Here is a 12,542-nt window from a genome sequence, read left to right as displayed (position 1 = left end):
CCATGTATGAGGAAAGGACAGACCGGAGGTCCTGTGCTGCTTTGCACCCAATTACCTGGAAACATGGCACAACAGCCTGTTTGTGTCAGAGCCAGGACACCTTCAAACTGGTAGGGAGACTCTATAAAGCAGTTTTGTTTGGTCTTGCGTATTTCCTTGTGCTATTTGTTAACCACAATGTTTCAGCATGAGATAATGAAATTGAAACTGTTAATATAGGCTAGAGGAATAAATTGGCTCCATAACTTTCCTTATTCAAATGTAGAGTGTCAAGCAATATGGTGGAATGAAACAACCAGCGTAACTAATTCCACTCACTTCGGTTTCCAAATTCTTTCTTATCTAGTAACTTCAGCTTATTAAGCACAAGTTACAAATGAAGATGCAAGTTTTCTAACTTGATTGCTCATGGAAGGGATGGGTCAGTGTGATGGAATGATTTAAATATACACCTGCACCTCTTAATTTAAAAGATTAGATCAGGCTTTTAAAAGACAGGCCTAGTGGAGAAGGGCACTTAATTGCATTGAGATCTGACCCTCTTGCTTTTCTCCCAGGGCAGAGTATGAGCAGAAAGGGTTTTTGTAAGAGCAGTGATTTCTCTTTAACCAAAATTTACCCTTTCTCCATTGCTGGGTTCTGGGTCAGTTTTATTACATGTGTGCACAAGTGCAGCTCATGAAGCCATTTGGAATAAACTCTTAAGGTACAAAACACAGTCTTACTTAAGAAATATTACATTGAATAGCTTTCTGAGCATATGCTAATCACAAATAAGGAATAAGAAAAGCAGTATTTTTCCATGCCACTGTAACACAGACACCTCTTTAAGAAGAACATAAAGAACTGTACAGCAATAACCCCACTGGAATGATCAATTAGTTATGTTTCTGAACAACAGTAATTATTATCCTCCTCTGAGCTGACATTTAGGACTTGGACACATATACCACACACACACAAAAAAAGTGCCAGGCTGAGTCACTTAAAGCAGAAGGAGCCCTTTTGGGGGCATTTCCTCAGGGGCTGACCCTTGATAAATATTAATAGCTCCTTCGGTTGTTAAACTACATCAGTAAAATTACAGTGAAATGTGCTGGGCTCCCATTTTTGATACAATTTTAAATAATTATACTGGGGGAGGGAGGACAGAGGAGGCTCCGGAGCATCTTGGCTGGGGGCCCAGGAAGGATCTAGGGCAGATGGACCTGGCCCCTTCCCCTGCCGTGTAAAAGGGGCGATACGGCCGCTCCCCAAAACCCGATCAATCACTGCACGTCACTCGGAGACCGCTCCTCCCCGCCGGCAGGGGGCGCCCCGCCCCGCCCTCCCCTCCGCCCTCCCAGCAGGGGGCGCCGCTCGCGTCCCCCGCCCGTTCCTCCCCTAGTAGGGGGGCGGAGCGCCGCGATAAGAGGCGCACTCTGATTGGTGGCAAGGCTCCCTGAGGAGCGCAGCGGGGATGAGAGCGGTGCTCTGATTGGTCGCGGGCACCCGAGGCGGGGAGTGAAGACCCGGGCAGGGGTCCCCCCCCCTCCCCTCCCCGTGGATCAGGGCCCCCCCTTGCTCCCAGACCCCCTGACCTGACTGCCTCCGAGTCTTTTCTCGAGGACTTCTGTGCCCCATCTTCGTAGGCGGAGCGTTTCAGCCAATCAGCGCGCGGCGCCGCGGCCTGTTGCTAGGCAGAATATGGTAATGAGGACTGGGCGGCCGCCCCCCCCTCCCGCTCTGCAGCTACCATTGTGAGGTGAGGACAGGTGGGGGGGTTTGGGGCCGCAGCGGGGCCGGCGGCGGCGGCCGGGACGCGGCACCCGCATGGGACCCCCTCAGGTAACGCGATGGGACGGTCCGGGAGGGAAGCCCGATACAGGGACGTCGCGGGGAGCCGCCGGGGGTTTTTGGACTTGTTGTTTTAGTCGCACCCAAGATGGCGCCCAGAGCTGGCGGCTCCTTAGAGCCGGGGACGGGATAAACCGTTCGCTCCCGCAAGTGGGGGGTGGGGGAGCAGGGCGCAGTCCCCCCCCGCGGGAGAGGTACAGTCCGCTTCCCCCCGCTTCCCGCCCCAGCTGGGATCCCCTACCCGCCCCGGACAGAGGGAGAAGGGGCTGCCCCCACCCTTGTTTCCCCCCCTCCCTGGATGGTACAGTCCGGACCCCGGCACCTCAGTGGCGGGGGGGTGCCGGAGCCATTTTGTTCCCCCCCCCATTACTCTGGGCCGCTCGCTCCCCTCGCCCCGTGCTTAGACCAGCTCCCCTACCCTCGGCTGCTGGGCCGTCCCTTCTCCTCCGCCCGTCCTGCGCGGCCTCTCGCCGCCAAACCCTGTGTCTCCCCCCACCTCGCCCCAGGGCCGGAGTGGTTGGGGCTGACTGACCGTTGGGCGCGCGATCGGGGGGCACAGATGGCGCCTCGCGCTGCGCCGAGGCCCTGGGGGGGCTGCGGTGGTTTCTCACAGCGGGGAGCGGTAGCGGGGAGGGTGAGGAGGCACCTGCGCCTCCTGATTGGCCGTCTGCCTCGCGCCCCTGCCTCTCATTGGCCTAGTTAGGGGAGGGGGGCGTCGCACCCCCTCCTCGGATTGGCTGCTGTTGATGGCGGCGGTGGGCGCGAAGCTATATAAGGGGGAGAGGGTGGGAAGGGGCCTGAGAGAAGTCATGGTTGCTTGCCTGTTGGAGTCCTGCTTTATGCACCAGTGTCGGCTCTAGTAGGGAAAAGCTCCAAGCCTGGGTGGCTCTGGGGTGCGTTGAAGTGGCAGGAAGGGCCTTGTGTGGATGGGTTCATCCGAGGGCAGAGCAGGACCAGAGCGGTGTGTTCAGGCCTGTTGCAGACCTGGCCTGTGTGAGGGGTTTCCATCCATCGAGGGCCTGAAGGAAAAGGCAAAGCACATGTGTGAGCAGAAGCAGGTCTGCTAGTGTTGGTCTTAGTGCCAGTGGTGGTGGTTGCCTGTGCCAAAAATACCTGTTGTTGTGGTCTGAGATATGGTTATAGCATGGCTGTTTGATCTTGTGGGCTTGTTGCTACCCGGGTTTTGGTGTTGAATTGCTATGTCACCTCTCCTGTACCACTGTTGCATTAAAAATTGCTTAATGGGAGCTTGTTAAATCAGTGTAATGGAAGCAGGAGGCCCTGGTGCTTTCTCTTTCAGAACCATTAATCCTAAACTATTAACCCCATTTATAGGGTTAGTTTCCATGTACGAGACATTTCAAGCTGTGCACGGTCACCTCTTACCTCTCAACTGCTCATTGCAGATTCTCAGAAGGGGATTTGTAGGGATCTGTAGACCAGAGTTAAAAACCTGGTTTAGGCTGCTGAGCTTCATAATCCTGAAAATGAAACAAATGGTCAGTATTTGCAATGTGCTTTTTTTGCATCGGTGAAACAACCTGTTTAGTGTATTACTCATGTATTTGTGGTTCTTACAGGCTTTTAAAGCATGAATGAGCACAAAGCTGGTTGTCTGTAAGATGCAAGTCAATGTTTCTCTTTCAGAGTTTCAGTGGGAATAGAGACTATTCTGAACTTTAGTGTTTCTTCTGTTACTTTATCAATGATTGAATTTTATTTTCTTTCTATTGGTTAACTTCCAAGATGAGATGCTAATGAATCATCAACTGATTTTATAAGAGGGTTCTTGGCATCTTTTGTGGAAGCGAAGTAATTGTCAGTCTCAAGCCTAGTAATGCTTTAATTTGTAGGGAAAAAAAAAAAATTAAGAGGGTCTATTTCTTGAGTCAATACTTAAATCCTAGATTGTGATGCTTTTTGGCACTTTGCTGTATGCTTTTCCTGTGTGTTAGGTGTTTAAAGCAAAGGCAGCTTTATTACCTTGGTTCTAGGATGAGATATTGATGTAATTATTATCTGATGGAATAATTGTTTGTTTTTAGAGAGAAGTGGGTACATAGTGTTGCTTGCTCTCCCCTGGCACCCTTGCTACTGACCTGCATGGGAAATCCTGGGTGAGCTCTCTGAGGTAATTTGCTCCGCACTCAGCAGCTACTCGGAGTGCATTTCTGGCCACCTGCAGCTGCTGCCAGCTGTGTAAACTGAATTTTAATTGGCTTATAAGTGTAGCTAATTACAGAGGTTGCGTTAGTGTTGTGAATTTTGTTTTGACTTAAACATGAGGTCGGGTCAATTTGTCACTTTTATTTCATGCTGGTGAAACACACAGAAATGGAACTTGTGTTGAAGCCCTTAACTGGTGTTATATGTTAAATCCCCACCTGTTTTAATTTACAGATAGTTTGTTTTCTATGGCCTGTAGTACTGCAGGGAAACAACTATTCTACAAGAGAGAAGTTGGGGTTCTTCTATGTGCAGAAACAACGTATTTTTGTCTTTTGAATTTTAAGAGCTTGGAGCAGAGGGGTAATTTAATGCAAAGGGCTGGGAGAGGGAAGGAAGAAGCTGTACCATCGTCCTGCAGGAAGGGGAATAACTGTTTCTGCTAATTGGTAGTAACTTTTGGAAGGGTTATCTGAGTAGGAGAATGGATAAGAGACAAAAAACTGGCAAGAGGAAGCTGGAGAGGAACTGAGAGATGTGTTGGTAGGGTTTTGTTTTCTTTTGGTAAAACCTGAGAGTGCTTGGGCTCTGTCCCTTTAGGAACAGGATGGTGACACACGTTGAATACGGTAGCAGAGGACTAGCCTTGATGATCTAAGAAATCTCTTCCAGCTTATTGTTGCTTTGATAGATGTGCCATAAGGATATAGATATATTGATTAATCATGCACAATTTGAGTAAAGAGCGAGTTTGTTTGGCTGAGCTCTTCTGTTATATGACTAAATAAATTGAAGCCATTTTTCCTTTTGTGGAAATAAATTATCCTTGCTGTCCCAGCCCTAGGTATGATCTCCATTTCTAATTTGCCACTAAAAGAGAAATATTGTGGTTATAGATTACCTGATTGTTAGCATTCAGCCAAAATGCACCGGAGCCAGAGTTCCTTGAAACAATCTGTGCTGTTGATGGATGGGAGCGCAGAGGAGGAGCCGGCAGTGGTGACTCAGTCCTCAACGAGGTTAGAAACCTTCTTGCTGCAATGAAAGCGCCTTCTTGCCAAGGGATCTCAGGAAATGCACCGGCTCTGCCTTCTAGGCAAGCTGGGGTAATTAACTTAAGTGTGGGACAGAGCTTTTTGCAGACACGTGTGATGTTCCGTTTGAGCGTAATCAATCATGTTCATATTAAAAGCTAGAGGAAGACCCATAGTCGTAAAAACCCCCTTTTGTAACAATTCGTGCTGTCCTTGCATATGGTTGGTGGTGGAAGAGAGTGGTCAGTGAGCTCAGTACTTAAAGGATTAAGCTAATAGCTCCGGTTATTATTGCTGCAGGGAACCCCGATCTGTATGCAAGCCTGTTTTACACTGGGGAGTAAATCACATTAGCTGGTTTATGCACCATTATTGTAAAATGGATTCTCATTTGAGATCCTGCAGTGGCTTTATGGCTCCCTGAGCAGGGAGCTGGACTCTTCCCCTTGCCCAGCTTTAATATTCCCCTGTTCTTGTTGCCTCAGAAGGGACAAAAAGGAATATTTGGCAGGCCCTGGCTTGGATCCTTTCTCAGCAAAAGGTCCTTAATTAGACTTGGAGAGGTTGTTGCAGGTGAAGTCTCCAGAGATTTTGTCTGTGTATATTCTCATGTAGTCCCAGCATTGAAAGAAATTGTCGTTCCTTAGCAGCAGGTATGTCAAGAAAATGTGGTTACTGTTGATCTTATTTTTTTGGTGGTGCTTCTCTCTGAATTTCAGAGATGAGGTTTCTTTCGAAGCACTGTGTGAGTTCACTATATTCAACCAGTGTCAAAAATTCATGCACGCCAAATCTGAAATAACAGGGCCTTGGGCCCTCTCTGGGATGCATCCTGTCTGCTCTTGCACTGAGTTCACACTCAGCACCTCCACGTTTCCAGGGAAATGTGCTTCTCTGTGTATTTTGGCGCTGACAGAAATGATGAGAATTCACGGAGATCCAGTCTTGGGCAGGAATGTGTACCCGAGGGGCAGATCCCAGCCTGTCTTTTGGATTACAGAAGCTGAAAGCATCAGCAAATCCTGCAGCTCCTAATATTGTCTGATTGTTATTGCTACACAACTGTCTGGGTTGAGCCGTCTATCTGTGAAGAACAGCAATAAAAATGCTACTTATAGAAACTGCACCACCAAGCCACTGAATTTGGCTCAACTTTGTGCCTTTTCTCCCTGAGATTTGAAATCACTGTTAACCTTTAGAGGCATGGCAAAACTTGAATGACTTCTGCTTTCTTTTCCAACTTTCTGGTACTATTTTTTTTGCAGGTATGAATCCAAATGCCCAGTTTCATCTGTTAGAGACCTCTCTGAACCCTTGGGTCCCCTTTCCACTGAAGTTCTAAGTTATTTGTGCCAAAATGAGTCTGCAGGAGTGAGTCAGCATCTTCCTTCAGACCTTCAATATCTGCTGGTGGGGAAGGTCAGCCAAAAATTCCACTACTTGTTGCACCATGTGCAATTAGCAGAACCATGCCTTTCTCTTAATCCAGTCACTGGTTAATTTAATTACATTCTCATTAGCAGGATAATTTTATTTTTTTAAAACCCAAACCACCCCAACTTGAAACCTCTAGTATTCATTTTTATTTTTCTAAGCATTAGGTAGTTGATTGAACTACTGGCTATTAGTGCAATTGCCTAAATTGGCTCCTGATTAATAGTGACAGTCAAGAAGGAGCTGTTGGGGACAAACCAGCCAAAGAGTATCAACAGGATAGGCACTTAATTTTGCGTAAAGTTGTTTAGATTATGTTACTGACATAAACGCTGTCACGTTTCACACAAGCAGTTTGGACCCCGTGGTGATCATATATCTGATAAAATGAGCAGTGGAATTGAGTGAAACTGGTAGGATTAGGTATGAGAAAATCCCTCAGTTAATCCTTAATAACAAGTAGCTGGGTGGAAGGTGCTTTGTAGGGATGCATGATATTTATTTAAAGATCACAGCTTGTGTGTGCCGTATTGTAGAAATAAGTAACATTTATTTGTAAACAACTCTGGTTTTAACGCTTGGCGAGTAAGGCTGGTGTTTATCAGCCCTGGTTGTTTGCTGCAGTTAGTTTTGTTGTATTAATGAGATGCCCTAGCTAAAGTGTTGTGGACAGGTATATGGATTTCCTTTTTCCTTTTCTCCTCACTGCTTTTTCTGGGTATTTTCTCTTAAGTATTGTTAATGTAGATAGGATATCTGTTCCTTTATTCCCATAACGTAATGTTGTATGGGTCTAATCTGAAGTCAGAACTGTTCCTCACTCTCTACTTGTGTGGGGAGAACCTCATGAGATGGCAATTTTTAGGCTCTAGTCACCCATGATGGCATGACTTACTGTCTAGCGATGCCCAGAATTAGCTTTCCCACAGTTTTTCTGTGTATATGTGGAAGTAATATGATTTCTTTCCCCCATCACGCAATTCGGTGATGTGAGCTTGCGACTTTTCTGTGCTATTGATTTAGACATTCTGGCCAGGACCAGTGCTACAGTCAGTGTTCGGGTCTGCAAAGCTTATTTGTTGCTGGCAAAATTAGCACAAGGCAAAAGTGCCTGCTGCTTTTTTTTCCTTCCTCCTTATCTTTTTTTAGTTTGTCAATGACAAGCCAACTGCTAGCATTTAGAGGAATGAATTATGACTAAAATAATTTGCATTTCAAATGCAAATGAATGAAAGCGTCAGCAAGGAGCCTTCTGCTTTCTTCCCGGTGCGCAGGCAGGGACTGATGTTGGATCAGCACTTGGTATCAAATAAAGTTAATTGAACTAGCTGAAAAATGAAATGGGCTCAGCCTTATGCTAATTCCTGGGCTCATGATTTAATGTGACATGAGAGCCCAAGGATTGGGAAGGTGCTGAACCACTCACCAGAGCTGTAAATTACCCATCTGAGATTCCTCGTGGCAGATTGAGAGGCCTCAATAAAATTGCGAGAGATGAATAAAAGCTCACTTGGAAGCAATTTGTCAGGATCTTCAGGCTCGCGTCAATTGGAGTTTAAGTTTCATTATTCTTTTTCTAAAAGTTGTCTATTGTAACACTGCCTTGATACCAACTGGGGCTGCACTTCTGTACAAGGTGAAAGCTGCCTGTAGATGTAAAGCCAGTTGTTTCTTGCACAAAACCTCTTCCAGATGAAACAAGAAACTGGTGATGCATCTCTGAATGTAGTGTGTGCTTGTTGGAAGCTTAAGGTTAATTTTCTGCATCATTTATTTATTTCTGGGCTTGTAGGTGCCAGGAGAACAACGTGAAGCATATTTCATAAGCTGTCTGTGGCCAATGAAAGCGGAGCAGGAGGAATTCAGTCTGGTTTTTCAGTGCAGGAGGCATTCAGTGTAATCCTGCAGTGCAATTGTAGCAATGGTTGTCTTGTTTCCTCCTTAACAGGGTATGCAAAGTGTAATACAGCAGAACTTGAGTACAGTAAATGCGAATGTGCATGTTTATAGAGCCAAACCTGCTTTACTCTGGTGGTGTGTTCCTATAGCGGAATAGCTGATGATAATACCTCATGTGTCACACTTGCTTTAATATCTCCATCCTCTGTTTTTTTCAATAGCCATGTTACTGAAGATCACCTTGTCTTCTGGAAGCAGAAACACGGTGAACAGATGAATCTCTTCAGCCAGACATTCCTCCAGTAGATCTCTCTCATTATGGAGCACCACAGCAGGGAGGAGATGGACACGAAAGAGGAAAGTCCTCAGGTGTGGGCTGACTCTGAGCAGGAACAGAATGCTGCTCAGGTGACTAGTGCCTTCCAGAGCGCTTGGGTTCTGCTCAGACTAAATTAGGCTTGGTGTGGTGCCTGAGCAAGCAGGCATTCTCAGTTCACTGGTTCTTATAGTCTGGAAACTCAGCTTTCATTTGAGAAAAAATACAAACATGTCTGTGATGATACTTTGGATTAAAGCTTCAGAAAATGAGCTATGCAAACCACAGCAGTGAGCACACAGACCTCTGAAGCGAGCTAAACGAAACCTGCTGGTGGCTAGAGGAGTTTCGGTGTCCACATAGATGTAGAACCATGTGTGAAAGTGAAAGGGTGTTCAGATTAATGAATATTAACAAAATCTGTGGTCTGTGGCAGCCCATTTTGATGGCATCGGTGGACCTTGGGGAAAGTAATGTGAATAATTTTTTCCAGGTGGACATTTGAGTAGCGGGGAAGGGAGAAATGTTAATTGTATGCAGCTTGTCTCTGTCTCTGAGACAATGCAGCCAAGAATTTCTACAAGACCGTAAATGGATTTATTCTTTTGAATATGTTATAAAGAGGGTGCTGCGTGTCATTTGACCCAGAAGCTGAGAAATTCTGTCTCTTCTGGTAATTTCCAGCTTTGAAATTTGCTAAGACAGTTTTCCATGGCCTGTGTCCTGTTATCTATACAATGACATAACCATACTGTTGTTTGCACTTGGCAGTTATAAAGCTTAACTAGTATTTGCTGAGCGCTCTCCAAATGTGAAACACTGCTTGCATCCTTACTGGAGTGTTTGCGTAAGATTTAAGTGTACGGAATCAGCACTTAGCATCTGTGGGGGAGTACCAGGTGTCTTTTGAAGCATAAGCTGGAAGGTGAAACAAAGTAAATAAAATGGGTAACTGTGGCGTTGTTTTATGTGAAAATGAATATGGATGCTAAGTTAGGTTTTATGCTAGCTGTCTTATTTTTCCCATGGGCTGCAAAAATAGTTTTCAGCATGTAAAGGACGTCAAATGATAAACATGTTCCTATTGCAGCTGGAATTAAGTATTCTAGCTTGTTTAAGGTAGGCAGCTAATCATCATTTAAGATCATAATGTTCGGTCAGAATCAGCTTTTTTGGATTTAAACTGCTGCCCTAGACGTAACTTGTTCCAGTGGTCCTTGGAATCATTGCTTAAAGCTTTCAGTTATATGTTTCTCTGTTTAAATAGTTGCATTTTCTACTGATACTGCATGTACATACTACAGAGAAGCACTCTATAACAACAGACACTATTGCTGCCTCATGATAGGTGCAATACTATTACTTGAAGCAGAATCAAAGTTAATAGATTGTGTTAGCCATTCATCAAATAGAATAGATTACCTCCAACTACAAAAGTAGCTGAATGAAGTAATTATCATAAATCCAGAAAGGAATATGAGAATAAAGGGAAACAGTATACTAATAAATCCCATAGATAGACCAGTTCAAATCCCAACTTTATTTCTCTTACGGCTTTTTGAAGTGTCATGCAAGAATTAAGTATGGCAAGGTGCCCTTTATACCCATTGGGTCTTGAATTAAATTGCAGAGGAAAACCAGGAATGGATGGTAGGTCTTGTGTTCAGATTTCCGAGTTGCTAGCATGATTCAGATGATATTTTAAATGTACATTTTCAAAACAATTGGCTAAATACTTGGAACACAATATACTCTCTGCTTTCCAAGGCACCTCTGCAACCGCTGGGTTTTGTCTCATTTCCCACAGCTCTATGACTGCAGAAGTTTCGATACACGATGTGTTTTCTCTTCCAGGTGCACTTTGTCCCTGAGGGGGGCACGGTGGCACAGATCGTGTACAGCGATGAGCAGGACCGGCCCTCGCAGCAGGTGGTTTACACGGCGGACGGCACCTCCTACACCTCCGTGGACACCTCGGAGCACACTCTTGTTTACATCCATCCCGTGGAAGCTACGCAGGCACGTGTAGTTCTGGACCCACCCTCTTTTGGCACCTAGAAAATGAAGTTATCTAGTTGGAGATTAAAGCCAGCTACCAGCCAAGTGATACAGCTGGAAAATAGCAGGCGGTTGCTCCTAACATTTATTTTTTTCCACCTCTTGCTGAACAGGGACTTTGTGCTGTTCATTTGTCTGATATGCAAATGTGGTAATCGGAGGATACTGAGGCTATGAATTATAAAACGCTGCTTATTTCACTGAAGGTGAATGCGATTATAATTAAATCAAAAGTGTTCTCCAAAACGCAGATAATCTCTCCAGAAATTCTGCCTCTCTTGGATTCAGTGAAATAGATTCAGGGCTCTCTGTGTTGTCTGGAAGAGTCCTCGTTTTGCATAGTACAGTGCTCATAGTTGATAGTTACAATACTGGGCCTTTTTGCAGAGAATCTCAGTGTATCCAATCTAATTTTGTAGTCTCTCTTCACTGAAGCTGTTGATTTTTCCATACCTAGGTTCTTTTTCTTCATAGTTATAGCAAATAGCTTTTCTTCTCTGACAGCATGTGTTTATATGGGGTTAATATAGTATGCATCCTTTTATCTGTGTAGACAGATAAAAAAGAGGAACGGGCACACTTTGAATGTTTTATAATGTCTTTGCTGACAGGACAGATCAGCAATGCTGCAAAGTGCACGTACTTGACACCCGCAGCAGCGCTGGCACAGCCGTGTCATCTCTCTTGTGCAGTTCTTAGCTGCTACAGAAAAACCATTCCTACGTGGTGGAATGTTCTGAGAGGATATTTTGAGAGGATATCTCTCAAGTTACTGACCAAGTAACTCTAAAACTCTGAATACCATCATTTTGTCAAAAAAAGGTAGCGTTAAGACACTATCATGCAACTGACATGAAATTATCAAAGCACTGATGGCATTTGTATCATGCCACCTTTTTACAGAGCATGACCTAATTTTAGTGTAATTTCTATGCATTTAAGTTCACAGGGATAAGTTGAATTAGTCTGCTGTGGCAATAGGCACATTCGAAGTTAGCAAAGGATCAAATGTGGGTGACTTCTTGGTGGCAGGGTAATTTTTGTGTGAGTTGGGATTAAACAGCCCCCAGGCCGGTTTGATAAGCCTTTTTCACTTTGTCTAGACTCTGTTTACAGATCCGTCCCAAGTGGCGTACGTCCAACAGGATGCTACCACCCAGCAGGTAAGAAAGAGATGTTAATATTTCCTTGCATTAAGAAGCCAAAAAATCCTATTTGTCTTAAAGCTCATTCAACAAATATATATCTAATTAAAGGTAGAGATGGCTTAGATGTGTAGTGCAAATGGACTCTCAGAGCAGACAGTGGGCTGCTAGTATCCCATGTGGAGTATCAAGGGCATGAGCGCTTGTCTGTGTGTCCTCAGCCCGTCCTTCCTTCCAACACTGACAGCAGTTCCAGCAGAGATGTTCATTTGCTTGTTAATTGTCAGTCCCTCATTACGGCAGCTCCTGCCTTTGCAGGTGCTCTTATGTCAGCATTTCATGAGGGACATCCCTGAACTGACAACAAATGATAAACTAATAACTGAAGCTCCTCTTGGCTTTCAAAAGAAACTTTCTTCTAAAAAGAAATTGAAAGGTTTTTAAAAATAATGCTTATATTCCTTGCAGCGTCTGACATGGAAATGAAAGTAAGGATCTGTTTCAAGTGTGACTTGTAGTAGGAAATGCTGATATGAGGTATGAATAGACACAAGCTTGTGTGAACCTTGGATTGCTGGCAGACCTGGAGTTGTGCCAGGGAGGAACGATGCCTTTTTGGTTGCCACTTGGCATCAGAAATGTCAATACCAGACA

At 44.9% G+C, this 12,542-nt stretch overlaps 1 protein-coding gene across 7 annotated transcripts in view; it reads left to right on the top strand.

The window, feature by feature from the left end:
- The first annotated feature begins 1,709 nt into the window (after positions 1-1,709).
- The window catches only part of PRDM10 (PR/SET domain 10), a 34,031-nt gene continuing 23,198 nt past the window's right edge, over positions 1,710-12,542 (top strand). For 2 of the 7 annotated variants that reach the window (XM_080357873.1, XM_080357868.1), the window contains exons 1-4: positions 1,710-1,827; positions 8,591-8,777; positions 10,540-10,704; positions 11,847-11,906. In XM_080357873.1, the coding sequence (XP_080213999.1) occupies positions 8,688-8,777; positions 10,540-10,704; positions 11,847-11,906 (315 nt within the window). In that variant the 5' untranslated portion in view covers positions 1,710-1,827; positions 8,591-8,687. Of the gene's footprint in view, positions 1,828-4,635; positions 5,022-5,584; positions 5,690-6,301; positions 6,456-8,590; positions 8,778-10,539; positions 10,705-10,909; positions 10,950-11,846; positions 11,907-12,542 lie in introns of those variants that run through there. The other 5 variants (XM_080357869.1, XM_080357870.1, XM_080357872.1 and 2 more) reach the window with 5 other exon arrangements.

This window comes from Nesoenas mayeri (assembly GCF_963082525.1).
Source record: "Nesoenas mayeri genome assembly, chromosome: 22".
In the NCBI taxonomy this organism is placed as follows: Eukaryota; Metazoa; Chordata; class Aves; order Columbiformes; family Columbidae; genus Nesoenas; species Nesoenas mayeri.
This window is presented reverse-complemented; position numbering and strand designations above follow the sequence as displayed.